At 44.8% G+C, this 17,261-nt stretch overlaps 1 protein-coding gene across 5 annotated transcripts in view; it reads left to right on the plus strand.

Annotated features, from left to right (window-relative positions):
- The window catches only part of ISOC2 (isochorismatase domain containing 2), a 363,896-nt gene extending 347,717 nt beyond the window's left edge, over positions 1–16,179 (plus strand). For all 5 annotated transcript variants that reach the window (XM_069606988.1, XM_069606986.1, XM_069606990.1 and 2 more), the window contains exon 6: positions 15,325–16,179. In XM_069606988.1, the coding sequence (XP_069463089.1) occupies positions 15,325–15,405 (81 nt within the window). In that variant the 3' untranslated portion in view covers positions 15,406–16,179. The remainder of the gene's footprint in view (positions 1–15,324) is intronic.
- The last annotated feature ends 1,082 nt before the right edge of the window (positions 16,180–17,261 follow it).

Here is a 17,261-nt window from a genome sequence, read left to right on the forward strand (position 1 = left end):
TGTAGTGGGCCAGAAGATGGACTCTTGTAAGACATTTCAAATATGTTTTTTTAAAGAAAAGGATAATGCCTATTTCTCCCTAATTCTAAGGAATATTCCCTACCTAACAAACTAGCTAAGGTGCTCATCAGTTGCCAGTGAATGTCTTAAAATAATCTGTCCACTCTCCATACTAACCCTAACTGACCCTACAACTGTCTTAACAACTAAAGACATGAGAATGACTCATGCGTTTTGCTTTTCGCAAATTGTTATTCATTTTACTGATTTTTACATAGTCTCTCATGAATTCTTTTATCGGTTTATACAATTCTCTCAGTACTTGCTTATGCTTTGGTTTCTTCTCGGAATGTGGTTTCTTTGCATCTAGATTGATATCTTTTCCCTTGTGAATGGTTTTAGTTTGTTTATCACTCTCCTCTTTTCCATTGCTACAAAGATTCGATTCTTTCCTTTTGCCAGGGTACAGTTATCCAACCTTTTGGATTATCTATCTTGAGATTCTCTTCCTTCCTACGTAGTTCACACCCTTTTCCCTCTGTACTCTATCTCTTTTTTTGTTTGTTTTTAAATTCACATTTCTATTGCACTTTTTCATATTATACAATGAGAAGAAGCAACCAAAACCTTCAACAGAACCGAAAATACTGTCACAAGAATTGCAACTCCCATCTATTCCCTAGCTCTATCCTCCCCCCACCCTCCCGGTATAGGCCACAAAAACCTTCTGACCCAAATAAACATACAAAAACATTACGTGCAGCCCAGGACAAAATAAATTGAGACCTGTATCTGTCTTTGGACACAGATATATATATCTCAGTTCGTCCTTCTCCAGTTTTTCTCTTATAGTTTTACTCTATTTCTTAATGATGCTTTCTTTACTGTGACTGTGATGAGTACTCATAGCAATTATCATTGACTTCTCTCGGTTTCACTGTTATCTTCTCTTTATCTTGACGTAGAGGAGTATGAATAGTCCCATATCGATTCTCTGGCTCCCGGGTCTCAGTTTTCCCCGTTACCTGACAATCTCAGGGATAACATCACCGGGATTCCTCTTCGTTTGGGGTTGGCTCTCTCCTTCACCTGACCAACTTCTTTTCTTCCTTTGGTATCTCATACTACATTCTTCGTCCTAGATGGCCTTCGATATCCAAGGTACTGGGTTGTTACACGGTTCCCCCCGCGTAGTGTTTCAGCATAGTTGCAAGGACCGGCGGTGCCCCAGAGGATCTTCGTGGTCACGCCACCACTTGTTGGTTCTCTCTCTCTCCAGCTTTCAGGACCCAGTGGATCCAGCTCTTGGGTCTGGGCTGGGCTGCCGGTTTGTAACGCGCAGGCTTCTCGGAGTTCACAATCTCCTCCCCTTTCAGTTGTGACGTAGCTGTGGGCTTTCCTCTGCGTGTCTCTCTCTCGGCCTGCTGCCGCCTCTCGTCTCCTTGCTTTCTCCTCATATCAGTTAAATGGTGTTTTCCATTTATTGGGATATTTACAGTTTCTGTTTTGCAATAACACATCCTTGTTCTTTCTTCATATAAATCCTGGTAAAATATGTCTGAAGAGGTAATGGTGGAAGGATCTTGAGGGAATTCCTCACAGGAACACGAGTCTTTCTCCCCGCAGGGGGAGTCTCTCCCGGTGATGTCCCACTTGACTCGACCCCTAGGGAAGGTACCTCCCTAGCCTCAAAGTGGGGTTCTCCCCATTGGGGAGAAGGGACAAATTCCTGCAATCCTTCACAGCTTTCAAAGTCCTGTTTAAACTGAGACTGCTTTACAATTATAACATTGAAGCTAAGTTTCCATTCTAACTTTGAGTATCCTTACCTGCGTGCACTTGATTCTGGGATTGGAGGCCGTATAGGTCTGCAATGAGTGTTATGTAGATGATCATGAAAATGTTTCAGGTCTACCGCCAGAGCATATATAGATGGGTCAGGGCTGAACAGAGTTATTGGGAGCTTTTACGTAGCACCAGATGTGTAGAGCCACTAGTTTCATGTCTTTTCTCCACGTGAGGAAAGTCAGTGCAATGAGGAAGAAGGAAACCTACCACTTATACGTATGCCAACTGAAATACAATAGCTTTATATTCTTATTTGCACAAAGGCTAACGTTCATAGGAAAAGGGGTGTACAACAAATGGAGGATTGCTGATTTTGCAGGATAAGGATTCTGACTTAAAGACGAATTTAAGAATGGTCTATCTGGCAGTACTGGGTACTGTGATGGCGTCACTCCTCCCCATGAGGCTAGGGAGGTGAGGCCACTACCCAATAGTCCCCTAGGGGTGGTAGCTCCTCTCCAGGGGATAGGGATGCAATTGGGAGGTACAACCCCTGTAAAATCCCCCCCCACGTAGGCTGATGATAACGGCCACATTTTATCAACATAAGATCACTTCCGAAACTATGCGTTATTGTGAAATTTCAAACCCATCTGATGACAAAAGTACTGAGACGAAGCACTCAAAACGCTACAGTTGACCGGGGTCAAAAGTTAGAATAGCTGCTGTTAATTGAAAGGCCGCTATGCTGGGGCCGTCCCCTCTATTTAAACTGAACAGCAAAGACGGACTGTGTTCTTCATCATCCTCTGACCCATCTGACAATGGTCTGTGTGGTTCTGGCAAGCTGGAAGCTGTGATACAACTAGAGGGAGAACCAGGTGACTGAGGAGGACGCTTTGTAGCCTGGAGAAGCTGGTGCAGGGCTTCGAGAGATGGCAGCAAGGCTTGTCTACAAGGCTGAGAAGAGAAATAACGGGACAACCGAGAAGTGCCTTCCAAGTCGGATGGGAACCAGCTTGATAGACTTGCAAAGACTGAAAGGTGGTGGCACGACCTGTAGTGGGTGGACCGTTCAGTCCGACAACGTTGCCGAGACCACCTAACGTAACCTACAGCAGAGCCGTGTAGGTGACAATCGGGAGAGAGCGAGAAACCGTGAAGGATGCGTAACCTGTTACGGCGGGATCAAGGGGTACGACAGTTACGGGAAGGCGCTCCACAATAACTTGAGGTAGAGCGATGCGAGATGCAGAGAACTACTAAAGGAAGAAGTTGATCTAAGTGTGGACCCGTGACCTCTGGTAAAACCAGTAAAGAGTTTCCTTAGAGAAGTTAACAGGAACACGTACACGTCTGGGAGGGGGCCAGGAAGTTACGAGACTGTAAAACTATAAAGGAATAGAGAAAACCATAAACCATTTTGTGATACAGTTCCCATGCCAGTTCCACAAATGTGTAGTTTTGAAATGTCGCAAGATAATCCAGGAACAGCCTCATTGTCCCAGTGGGCGCGGATCAAGATTTGTACAAAACCTAGAAAATGTGAAAACCTCCCTTTGGGAGCTACAGGCCTTATTAGGAACTGTGAAAGACATTGGGGAACCAGCTAGGAGAAGGGAGACATTCTCCTAGCCCCATGAGAACTTTATGTGACTATTTATTTCTGTTGTGTTACGGAGAACCCAGATCTTTTGTTTTGAACAACCTGAGAGGCATTTGGGCGCTTTATATCCAGGAGAAGGGAATAATTCTCCAGGATTAAGAACAGTAGCTGGACTTTATGGTATTTTGTTGTAGTGACAGGGATAGAATAGGAGCCTTTGTGACCTTTTTGTTTTGACGCACACAGGCTTTGTGGCTAGCACCCGATTCTCTTTAGTTTAGGTAGGGAAATCCCCTTGGACGTAGGGATAGATAGGTTTGTTTTATCAATTAATAAAAGTCTATAGCAACCACTTTGGCAGTACTTGGTCATTCTCTACACTGTGGTGACAAGGTAACTGTCAGTATAGTAGGGATGCCCCACGCCCCTTTTTTCCGTTCTCTGCCTAGGATTTGCTTGGTTCCCCTAGTTCGGTTTCCCCCTAACTAGTTCCGTTTTTTTCTTTAACCTGAGTCATATGTTTAAGGCAGGGTGAGAGTAAATATTACATACCAATGGGTTTAGCTAACAAACATAAAAGGTTAAGCTACCTTGTGCAAGGGTGATGGAGTAAATGAAATCGGGTGAGAGTGGGCTAAGAGAACTTCATGCCCTAAGATGAATGTCCAATTTCCTAGTCTGATACGCAATGTTCCTGCCACACATAGGAAAGCAAGTTCCCCAGCATGTGTATTTTTTTGGCCTCAGCAGATGATCTAGATGTTGAGCTGTATACTGGGAATCTGCAGCAGTGCGACACCCCTACTGGGGCAAGACTGTGCAGTGATTTCACCCCCTTGCCCTAGGGTGTTTCTGTCAACCTCAGCTTGGGCAACACTGACCAGTTTTCTCCCTCGCCCTCTTAACATAATGGTTGCCATGGTAGCCCCCCCCATCTGTGTCCTTTTAAGGCTGCAGTAATTATAACCCCCCAACCAAGGATCACCCTCCTACCGACCTGGGCTACAAGTTCTTTGTATGTTCTAATGAATACAAGCTTCCTTTCAACTCTGATGTTTTGGCAGCAAACACCAAGATATCGACTGGAGCTTCCAGCAGTCTACTCTCTTTCTGATCCTCTTGAGTATCTTCTCACTCTTGTCAGCTTCTGGGTCAGTACCCTGATGAGCCATCCTACTCTATTCTACCCTAATGTTTTAATATTGTGGACTATTAGGCTTAGCCACCTTCTGTTCTATTCCTCCGCTTCTCCTGCTCCTCGTACTGCTATACCACCAGATCTCTAGAGCACTGCCCTAACTCCAACACAGCTTAGTGATTTTTGCCTCTGTTTATATTGTAGCTTTGTCACTAAATTATTCCAATAGGATTTATGATTGGTGGGTCCATTTCAAAAGTAGCTTGAGTTTGTGCGATTGGCGTGGTCCTTGTGATCAACCTCCTCCTTATATTTGTGTTTATGGTCCTTAGATAATCAGGTGGTGTTTGTTTTGTAATGCCTGAGGTCGATTAGTGTTGAGGTTCCTTTTTCTGTGGGCTCAGATAAACTTTACAATTTTGGGGTTAGGCTCGTGCATCCTGGCAGCCAGGCGGCTCCCTGGTCTGACTGATGATGACTTACGCAACTGTGCTTGCTAGATGTGGTGTGCCCTCTTTTGTTTTCCCCTTTTTGCAGATATCCACTTTTTCTTGAGCTCTGGTCCACACTCGACTCCCGGGTTTGCATGTTCAAGATACACTCAGTGAATAATCCCTCTGTGCAAGCAAATTCGCGGATTAAGGCTAGGGCAGGCAACCGACTGGCACTGTAAACAGTAGTCTTTGCAACTCTTTGGGCTGATATTATCTGTGTTTCTTCCCCCTAACAATAATCCCCTTTGTACGTTCTACTATTGGTCTCCTTCCTTCAGTTCTCATGCATTATTTCCTGTTGGGCTATTCTAGGGGATCTCTCAGAAGGGGTGTGTCACAAGGAATGAAAAACAGAATCTTCAGAAGCAACAAAGTGTAATTATACTCAGGTTTATTTTTAACACAAAGATAAAGGGATGAGGCTAGGAAGGGACCTGACATAAATCGTACAAGACTCCTTAGCTTCAAAGCAGGTGCCCCACCATGTCAGTCTAGAAAAATGGATACCTCTCATGATTGACGGCAAACGTATTTTGGTGGCCGTGGGCCAACCATCTCATGCACGATACGATAGAAGTACAGGTTTCCGAGTTTACCAATGAACGGCCATTTTGATGTAACAAGGATCACCATTTTGTGTTCTAACAATTGCTCATTGCTTTCTGTTCTTATTGCTTCGCAGCACATTTTCTGCTTACACTGCTCGACTGTTAATATTGTTGTCTGAATGTGAAAGGACAAGGCCGCAGGGCCGCGAGGCTAATAAGAGTTCGTTGAAACACAACGTAGGCAGCGCCGGGAAGGAATGCCGGTTCCCTCCCGAATGTTGCCTTGAAGCAAAGCCGCAGGGCATTTAATAATTTCACAGCTGCCAGCCAGTTTCGTTATATGGTAGAATATGTTAGAATAAAGCAGCTAAAGGCTTGAATTATGCTCTTCTTACGGCCCCCCTTTACCAAGCCCTGTAGAGCGTATCGGCTCCTAGGACACGAATAGCACTTCATAGATAGCAAGGTCTGGAATGTGACTCTTCCCCCGTATGTACCTCGCTTCCAAGAACAGAAGCACTGTGTTCTGTTCAACAACTAATAGATGCCTCCGCACTTGCAAAATTGCATATTGTTATTAGAATAGATATTTGAAGGTGTCATAATTGTCCAAAGTGTCCATCATCACACCAAGTTCAAAGAAACCCAATAAAGGGGGATATTAAACATGTCATAGCTGATTGTATGATATGCATTTTGTATATATGTAACTGATGTATGTAATTCACTCTCTTGCGTCCCTCGAGGTCTAGAGATATACATCGCAGGCGTGAGACCGAGTTGGCCAACTGAGACTGTTTGCTTTGCAATAAACCCTAGCTTTGGGAATACAACCTCGTGTCTGGCGTATCTATCGTGTGTGGTGACTTGCCTTGTTTCCATAGACCTGAGGGACCCTTAGGGGCCACCTTTCAACCAGAAAGTAGTTTATCTCACTAAAGGACTTAAGGGTTCCCCTTTCTGTGGGGGCGCTGTTGAGCAGTCACGCAAGATTGCAGCTACCGTGTAGATCTCAGCACAAGGACAGCGATGCACACAGGCACCCTATCTGCTCAATGGAGATGTTGCTTGCGTGCCAGTGCTGCGGGGGAAATTGCAGATATCACCTGACCTGTAATTGGGTGTACCGTGCCATTGCCACAGAGCTTCAAGTCTGACTGTGGCTCGCGTGGTGCCTGTCCCCACCAGTGGGTGTCCGCTGCTTGTCTTCACGGTTAGAAGCCCGCCTCCATGGTAGGGGCCAGGGTACTTGGGCGGCAGATGCAGCCCGCCTCCGCGGTCGGGTTCGGGGCGCTTGGACAGACGGTGCAGCTGGCCGCCATTACCTGTGGAGGGCCTAGTTCCCTTGAGTCGCTGGGCGACTGCAGATCAGACGTTGTCCGGGCCCCACAGCATTACATTGCTCTGAGCAACGTGGAGTGCCACTCTGCTCGGGTGGGAGATGCCTCTTGGCTGTTGGCAGTACAGTTATAAGCTTTCCCCAAATGATGTCGCTTATAAGTGGAATTACGCCCTTGTTGCTTTAGTATGTTTTCTTCACAGCCTTTTCCCTTTTGGCAATGCGGGTCACAAGCTTTCCCCAATTGAAGTACCCTGTAAGGGGACTTATGTCTTTGCCACTTCTGCTCTGTTTCTTTACTTGTTCGGTATTCAAAATTATAGGGTTTCAACAATTGTCTTATTCAGGGGCACCCGGGGTCAGCATTAGCATCTAGCCAACTGACCGGCTTTATACAGCGTCTCCTTTTCACGGTTGGCTACTGCAGGGGTACTCCTGTGTGCTGCCTGCTCTCTCTCTAGCTTTCGTGTACCTTAGGTGGGCTGCGCGTCTCTCCCCTGGAGCTCTGCCAGCTCTGGTAATCTTCTGCAGCTTTTCGCTTACCGACACGCAGTGTGCTGAGTAGGGAGCACATCTCCCCACCAGCTGGGCTTCTTCTCCATGCGCCGCTTCTCGCTGTGCATACTCTGCAATGTTGTTTGACTTCGCTCTTTACAATGGCATCAGCTGGCGTTGTTCTCTCTAAGGCAGTTCCTGCACCACAGACCTCTGCTACATCTTCCATACTGTCTTCTACATCTCCTTCACCTCCTTCCTTCAGCTGTAACTCATGTTGGGAAGGGGATGCAGTCTTCCCACACCCCAAGCGCTTCAGAATATGGTAAGGACTGTGGAAGGTAATCTTTAATCTTAAAGGCTCAGTACGATCATATTATTGCATGCTTTGTAGATGTAGTGAACATCTATAAAGCATGCAACAGGGAATAAATGCCCTCTTTGATATTAGCAGTCAAATTGAAACAGAAGGCCTAAACACAGCGCAGCAGCCAACATCCCAGGCAAAGGCCACTAACATGAGGAAAAAACAGGTTGTACCCCGGGCACTGATGACAAAAGCCAGAGCCACAGATATCAAAAAACCCTTCCTTGTTCTAAAAAGTTGCCAGCCACTGTGCTTTGGGAAGAACGTGCCCTGCAAGGCCACAGGAGCAGACCTTGATTTGATTTATTTCTAATCGTGCACCTGACGAAGTTAATCGGATATGGGCACAGATGTTAAGGTAATAACGAATCTCAGTGCGTGAGTCATTAATCACTAAAAAGGGTTTCAGAATTCAGACCTTCGGCTGGCATAGACAAGTTAACAAAGCAGGTAAGTCTTCGCCTTTCGAAATACCATGAGATATTTGTGGTCTCGGGTAGCTCTCGGGATGCTATTCCAGAGTTTTGTACTATAAACGCCAAATCTTCGATCTCCTTTATTCAAAAGTCTGGAACTTGGTTTGTTTAGCAACAACTTGTCACAGGAACGAAGTTGGCGACCTGGAATATAACACTTGATTTTATCCACCAAGTAGCTTGGTGCAAGCTGATTCACACATTTAAACATCATACAAATAGTTTTTAAATATATGCGTTCCCTCACGGCCAGCCAGTGTACGGATCGTCTAAGATTAGCGATAGGGGAAGATTTGCCACCCCAAAAACCAATATGACTGCAATATTTTGTACTACTTGTAGCCTGCGTAATTGAAAGTTAGGGATTCCTGTCAGCAGAGCATTTCCGTACACCAATCTGGAGTTAATCAGGGTACCGACAACTGAGGCTCGGTCCTTCTCTGCTAAGAATGGGAGAATCTGTAGCAGCATACGTAGTTTGTAGAACACGGATTGGACTTTAACACTAACTTGGGCTGCGTTCCCCATGTTCTCTTCCCAAATGCAACCCAGATTTTTTAACCTTGGCGAGAATACCAATTGTGAACCCAGGAAACAGGATGACAATACCTGCTTCTTCTGTTGCAGATGACCGTTGGAGCCAGACAGTGCTACTTCAGTTTTATTAGCGTTTAACAATAACTGGTTAGCACTCATCCATGTTTGTATTTCCTTTAGGCAATCTCCCACTAGTTTGCGTATCTCCTCCGTTTTCTCAACTCTCAGAAATATCTGAGTGTCGTCAGCATATTTCACTCGATGTTTCCTTAAAATATCCATGAGCGGTTTTATGTATAGATTAAAAATGAGAGGGGAGAGTGATGAACCTTGTGGGACATTACATATTTGCTTGAGGAAATCAGAGAGAAATCCTCCAAATTTGACCCTCTGTTCTCTTCCGGTCAAAAAAGACCTAAACCACTGTAAGGCTGATTAAGAGATCCCTCCAACCTCCTGTAGATGACTCAGCAGGATGTGATGATCCACCGTATCAAAAGCAGCGGACAAGTCCAGCATAATCACCAATGATACATCCCCTTGATCTGCTGTCTCCAGGAGGTCATCCCAGGTGGTCTGTTCCAAAACCTGATTGAAGGGAGTCTAATAAATTCTCCTTTTCCACATGTTCCTGCAGCTTTGTTGTAACTATTTTTTCCAGAATTTTTCCGGGCCAGAGTAACCCTGCTACGGGTCTGTAATTCTGTACATTTGTAAGGTCTAGATTTGCCTTCTTTAGCAGAGGAGTGACAACTGCCTTCTTCAGATTAGCTGGTACAATCCCAGAGGCTAGTGATTTATTCACAAAATGTGTAATGAAAGTAGACATATCTGACGCCAATCATTTAGCTACCACAAATGGAAGCACAAATAAGGTGTTGTTAGTTAGTTTCAAGTTAGAAAGTAGTGTGTAAACCGTCTCTTCAGAGACGTTTGAGAAAGAAAAAGATGTAGAACTTGATGGACTAACCGGATTAGTGACCTCCCTGTCTTCGGTTAGCTCCTCCAGTTCCATTGGTGGTGAGAGAGCAATCCTTTCTTTAATCAATTCTATTTTTCTCACAAAATAGTTGTTCAATGAATCTGCCTGTATTTGTGAAACTTGTAGGGCCGTTGAGGCGCATTTAGGGTGAATAAAGTTTGAAATGACCGAGTATAGTTCTCGTGGTCTGTAAGTAGCTTTTTCAATCCTATTAGTAAGACATTTTGATTTGGCCTTAAAGATAGCCTTTCTATGATTTTTTTGGGTGATCTCAATCGGCTCTAAATTATGGTCCGTTCGCCTCTTTCTCCCTATCTTTTCTTGAGATCTCAATTGAGCTCTAATTAAAGCAAGTTCCTGAGAGAACCATGAGTTAACCACTTTCCTCCCTTTCCCTTGTTGGAAAGGGGCCTGTAGCTTGCACATTTTGTCCATGATTTCTGTACGATACAATCCCCCGAGAAGGAGGGCATGGGTCTCCGACCACCACTAGTCCCAATTCTAAGTTATAGTACCCAAATGCCCTAGCCCGAATACCCCTGACATCCCAGGTACCAGCCAACCCCAGACCACTGATCGTAAAAGTGCTAGACCCCCGATCGATCATGAAAGATCAGAAAGAAGGCCTCTGTTACCTTCACACTGGGGTCACGTGATTTGTGCTGCGAGGTGCATGGGGGGATGAAATCATAGCCCAGGACGAGGGTGGAAGACCTTGGAGAGGTGCCGGTCTGTCTCGGAGCGAGCGAAGTGTGTGAATTAGTAGGACCTTGGCTTTCCCACTGGGCCCCTCTGCTCGTACGAGGTGCACTGTTACATTGATAGAGATGTGTTGTTTAATTTGCAACTAATAACCAATTACCCAGCTTGGGACTGATGATGAATGCAACAACGCCCAAGTGGGCGAAGATGGTTGGACGGGCCTGGGGCCAATGGCCTGGCATCCCCTATCGAGCAGGCTGTCCTTGTATAGGGTCTCACCAACTAGCCATGCAGGTATTCACTGTATGTCTCGGGAGGATAGCTCGGGGACAAGTGCTCGCCTTGGAAGCAAGACGACATAGAGCAACACAGTTTGATCCCCGGGTCCGCGCTTATAAACATCTGGGTATTAAGCATGTTAAAAATAACCTATCATATCATATGTAATGATGTCACTGATGACCCCTTGTACCATCATAATGTTCTGTTCATGCAGATTTTGGTAGAACGTTCCACGGCAGCAGAGTTCCATTTTTGTGGTAATGAAACTTGTTATCTTTACAATAGGTGTATTGGGCCTTATTTCCTAGTGGGTTGTATTTTACTGGCGTCAGCGTCTAGGGGGGCTTTCCTACACTCATTGAGGGATTTGAATGTTCTTCTCAGGTGCCTTGGCCTGTAACAACTCGACTGCACCTTTTGGTTAATAGCACTTTTAATCTTCACTGCCTCTGAACCCTTCTTCCTCGTCCCAGTACCATAAACATTATGGGTACTGAAGTCCATAGTGTATTGTTTAGCAAAAACATTAGTTTGTTCTATTTTACAATAAAACATTAATACTTTAGAAAGTATAGGGGAATCTTGAGGTAAAGATGTCTCTTATTCTCCCTGGCATGAGGCCCCTTCCATATGATCCTCCCACATAATACCATCCCCAGGATTAGAAGATAAACCCACATTCTTACATACAACCTCCCATCGCTCTTGGGTCATTTCACACAGCAGTCTCCTAGTCCATTCTTATAGTAAGGGTGTATTCCCTGCTGCCCTGGACACAATAATTTTTTTTGTATTTACTCGTTAAGTGACCCTCAATTTTGTCCTGCTAATTTAGACTCTTGATATCAGCCTCCTTCTCAGAAGCAATGTACCCAATAGCCCTTTTCATTTTAAGGAAATCACATTGTGAGCAATTCAGTATTTTCCAAGTCGCTCGTAGTTGGTCTAATGTCAACCATCTACCATTTTTTCTGAGGTCTCCAATCCACTGCACTCCTCCAAGAAACCAATCTGGCCAGAAAAGTATCTTACCATTTTCCCTTATTTCACAGATGTACCATATGGAAGAGTCAAGTCGTTCATACGTGTTTTCTCACAACAGAGACATCAACTCTTTCCAAGAATTCCCCAAAAATGTCATAGCTGGTTCTACTTTAGTCGTCCGTGATATAGAGTCAAGCTAGCCAACGGGGTTAAAGGGTCCAGCAAACAAGCTTCTGCCTCTGCCCATTCATCCAGCACTGTCTCCATTAGGTGCTAAACATATCTGGCAGTAAACGCCAGATGATAGGCTTGAAAATTCAGAACCCCTAGCCCTCCTTTTTCCTGTAGCAATTGCAATTTCCAAGGTTTCATCCTTGCTGGCTTATCGTCACACAAAAAGCTCTGCAGGAGAACATCAACATTCTTCCATAATTTATTTCCAATACGCAATGGAAGCATGCTCAGCACATATGTAATTCTAGGCGTCTATACCATTTTAAGAGCATTGATCTTCCCCCATAAAGAAAGCTTTAGCAATTTCCACCTCTCCAGATCCTGTTTAAGGCCCACACCCAGAACCCTCAAGTTCTCTGGTACTATTTTATCCAGCTTGTTAGTCAAACAGATGCCCAAGTACTTCAGCTTCTCTGGACACCATTTGAATCCCAGATTTGTACTCAAATTCCTCTTTGCATTCCCAGTAAGTGGCATTGCCTCAGATTTTGTCCAGTTGATCTTATAGCCATAGCAAGCATTAAAGTTCGATTTCAGTTCTATCAATTTCGGGAGAGAAGTTTCCAAATGTCTCGACACAAGCAACAAATAATCTGCATAAAGCCACAGTTTTTGACCAACACTGCCATAATGTAATCCTTGTATCATTCCCTCCCGTCTAATTGCAGTGACTAGTGTTTCGATAGCAATCACAAATAATAGCGCATACAAAGGGCATGCTTGTCTATTGCCACGCTCTACTCAAAGCACTCTGACCTCATACCATGTGTTCCCACATCTGCAGTAGGGCATGAGTATAACAACTTCACCCAATTTACAAAGTCCTTGATCGTTTACACTTTGCTCCGACCAAAGTAAAATTGTTCAATCCGAGCGATGAGGGATTATGTTGCATGTGTTGGATGCCAAATGCTGACTTATTGCATATGTTGTGGGAGAGCTCGAAACTGGGGACCTATTGGACCAAAGTGTGCAGAATTCTTTCAACTATCACTGGATTTCAGTGCCAGCAACTTCTTGTGTGTGCATACTGGGAGTCATGGGCACACTATCTATTGTGGTTCAGAGACTTCTGATTCTGGGATCATTTGTTGCTAAAAGCTACATTTTGCGAAACTGGAAATATAAGTCACCCCACTCTACTGACATCTGGATGTGCAGAATGCCATGGGCCAATGACATGGAAGACCTGTATGTTACTCTGCTTCCGGCAAATAGTCGGCGAAAGGACATATGGGCTTCTTTCCAGACTTCTCTGTGACCTGGCAGAGATCAACCAGGGATGAATCATGTACCCACCTGGGGGTAACTAAGGGCCCACACATGTACCCATACACGCTTTCTAACCTGTGTTAAAGCTGTATCGCGTAGGTTTTTATATTTCCTGCTTTCTTTTCTTCGCTGTTTGTATTATTTTTGTTGCATTACTCAGCAATGAACGATGTAACACCACGTGCTTAATAAAGAAGGTTTATTTAAAAAAGGGGGTCCCCTATCTGGTCAAGGGATTTGGCAGATTGACCACCCTTGGTTGGGTAGTACCGTCTCTAATAGCAGGGAACCAAAACAAGAGGGAAGCAGTATAAATCCAATTCAGGAAAGATCCTCCTCTATGAGGTCCTAATGGCCCGAATCGGGTCCCTATTCTGACAAAATGAGTACCCGAGAGTCCTCCCAGGACAGTGTTCAACAAGTGTTCGACAAGTCACTCAAAGTCACAGGAAGGTTTTCAGTGCCCCTGCACGCTTCTTTAATCTTGTCTTTGACTTGGCCATCACCCTTGCCTCTTGTCTTTGAATTATTTGACTTCTCCTGGAAGGACTCGTGGTCCGGAAGCTGCGTCCCGAATAAGACCTGTAAAGTACCCCAAGCAGTCTTCAATTACACTCTTACTTGAATTTCTCCAAGCAACTCACCACCCTACTATGGCACTATTGTGTAGTATTTCCACCCTCTACATTTCCTCACTGCTCTCTCTGCACCACAACTCTTTCTCTGGAATTTAGTCGGGGCACCCTACATGTGCACAGATTGCTGCCTCCTTTTAAATGCACAATGATTACTTGTGGAATCAAATATAGGTTCTGATTTGTCAGTATGTTTCTCCGTCATGACGGTAGGCTGTGACTGGTGGCTATCAATTGGGCTCTTCTCCCAATGTGCTTGTGCTGGCCTATGAACTGGCGTGGATGCTCAATTGATGAGGGCTATTGGCCAGTGCCTTAGCCCCACAGCCCAACCTTTATAAAAGGCCTGTCAGCCATCTTGGGACCAGGTATCCCTGTCCTACAAGCCCATTGTTCACCCTACTCCTTTCTTCCTGCCATTGTGTACAATTTCAATCTCATGTGCCAGCTGGCCCGTTCTTAGTGTTTGTGATTGATGAGAAGATGTGTTCTGCCTTAAGCTCCAGTTCGGAGCTCCATTTCCAGTCTGCAAACTTGGAATATACCATTCTCTGTTTCCCAAACCCCACATGGGGCCGTGAGCGATGTTGTATGAAGTTCAAAAGGAACAATAAAGAATAAGGATCCAGCCATGGTGTGCCAAACTGGTGGATTTATTGGTAAATTTTAGTTTCTTTTTCATACATTTTTCAGAACAGCTTGTAAACACGTGCACTTCTTGTTCATCATACATTTCCCACTGGTCAGTATGGTAGTGTCCAAAAAAAGGTGAGAGTCCTGGAGTCACATGAGGGAGTGCTGGATGATCTCTTTGGGATACTCTGAAAACTGCCACGAACGGTCGTATAATAGAGTGGGTGGCTCCCCCTTGTCTCCCGAGGTCCCAATTGCTCTCCAAGGGGTAACGTTTCAATGACCTCATCACGGGTGACTGTAGGAGGCATGGCAGGGCAACTGAGGAGAGACTGGCAGAGCCCAATGCGGATCCCCATATACCACCTCCGTTGGTCGTATCACATAGATGGCGGCTTCTCATGGTGCCCAGAGTTCACCTGTCCCCACCTTGCTCTCCCCAGAGGTGACTTGGACACATCATACAAAAGGGTTTTACATGGCATGGAACTTGAATGAGTGGTTGCCAATCGACATTCTGGAATCCAGCTTGGAAGTCATGTTCAGCTGCGGTGATTGGATCCTAGCCAATGGCTGCATAGAGTCCAATTCTCACTGCATTTCCCAGGTGTGGATCTCTGTGACCTCTATGCCAGAATCTGAAAGTCACAGCCTGGGGAAGTAGAGGATAGAACTCCTCTGAGCTGTGATTTTGTGAATGTCTCTGCCTAGTGGGAGGGAGAAGAACTCTATAAAATGCTTTTCTTAAAGTACCTGCCTAGTGGGAGGGGGAAAGAACTCCTCTGATCTATGATTTTCTGCTTGCTTTCTAGATTCAGAAGCTAATAATGAAGCCTGCCGCAGACAGTGGACTGCTCTCTCTTTTCACAGGCCAGAACCCCCTCCCCACTTAAACCAAAGGCTGCGGACTGGATGGATGAATAATTCAGTAAATGCCTGTATGATCGGATAAATCTGTGATGCTGACCGACTTTTTAAGGAAAATCCTCGTGCAATAATGGATGTACAGCTAATTTAACTTCTTCAATATTTCATTGAGTGCGCGTCTGTTTTTATTCTTGAAAGCTATAACAGGCTGCTCTTCATGTATGATGCAACAACTAAAGAAATCGGGAATCTCACGTCACATTGATTGTTAAGATATACATTTATTAATATTCCTCCGGCAGCATAGACATGCAAACACACTCTTTCTAGCACAACACATTCGAGATCTATAGCTATTTACCAATTTTAAAGTTAAATACCTCTCACGATACCATTAGAGACATACGCTATAGTTCCTTTAGCAGAATACCTTTAGACGTATATATTATGCTATATTCCTCATGGACACTCACAAAAGGCGTAACATAACGTCATTATTACCTAGCGTATTCTCATTGGAAACCACAAATATCAGACAGAGCCTGTTTTACATTTTGATCACATCATTTCTGCCTCTCGTTAGACTAACCTGAACAGGCTGGGGGAAAATGCACCAGATCCCCCATGAAGGGTCAAAGAGTACAGTTCAGAAAATCTTGTACCAATCTCAACATTTCTATTTGAATACCATTAAGCTCAGCTTTGCTTTGGTGAATATGTTTTTGATAGTACTGGGGCAGCATTACACTTAAATGTTTTTGACACAGGTACTTTGTGGATAAAGTGACATTTTGTTCTGACTGCCTCCTGCCGGTACTGTTCTTAAACTGAACGAACTTGCCTTTGTCTGCTTTATGAGTATTCACCCAAAGTTAAGTATGAGCACAAGTAATCTTCCAAAAAATAAGTCAGCCTACCATACCTTTTTATGCAGAGTTTTTGTTGATTGTAACTAAGAATCCTTATATTAAATGAAAGCAACGTGATGTTTAATAAACCCCGCAACATCATGGCCAACACATTCGAAAAGGGAAATACTATTGTGTGCTTTTGGAAACTGCCTTTGGGAGTCGCATAAATTGTGCATTGCTGCCTCTTCCCAAGTGTTTCATCTTCTCATATCCAATACCATAAAATACCAAGGCAACACTCGGCCAACCTATGTGTGAACCATACGCGCACATAAGGGTACAGGAGCTAGAGTCAGTGCCAGTATAGTATGCACGTAGGAGACTGCCCAGCTCCCGCAGTGACAGCAGCTGCATTTGCACATTGTGCATGCTCCTAATTTCCCAGTGTGGTTGCTGTATACAGGCCATGCATGCAGCAGCGGCGGGCACTTCTTTTTACCTTGCTAAGACCCCCGGGCTGCTCGCTGACTTGCCCTGCTGCCAGGAGGATTACTGTTCGAAGTCCAGGCTAGGAGGAAAAGGCATGGTGATTACCACAGGTGTGATTCTGTTCCTGCCACTCTTGCCCGAGAGATGTTTGATTGCCATGCTTGGAGTTGTGGGACGTACACCAGAACTGACTGTCGCATACAACCTCATACCGGGGCTGGTTATTTCTACTTGTAGTTGGTGCTTTATTGAGTTCTTTGAAGGTGGTACTGGCCACTTTGGGGAAGGCACTGGTGATTTGAGCTGAGGGTCCAGTTGAGACCCATGGGTGCTGCTGGTTGTTTCTACGATGCCCGCTTTTGCCCAGAGACGAGTAGAGGTCCTGCAGAACCGTATGCAACACTCTAAGCAGCAGAAAATGAGTTCTTTGTTTGTGAAGCTACCCCTGCTGCCACCTCCTATTGGTAAGACTGGTAATGTCCTTGGGAAGTTCATGTGGCAAGCTTTTTGTATTTACTGCAGGGTTCTTTGGCGGATGACAA

Source organism: Ambystoma mexicanum, chromosome 1p, assembly GCF_040938575.1.
Source record: "Ambystoma mexicanum isolate Mex_15411 chromosome 1p, UKY_AmexF1_1, whole genome shotgun sequence".
NCBI lineage: Eukaryota > Metazoa > Chordata > Amphibia > Caudata > Ambystomatidae > Ambystoma > Ambystoma mexicanum.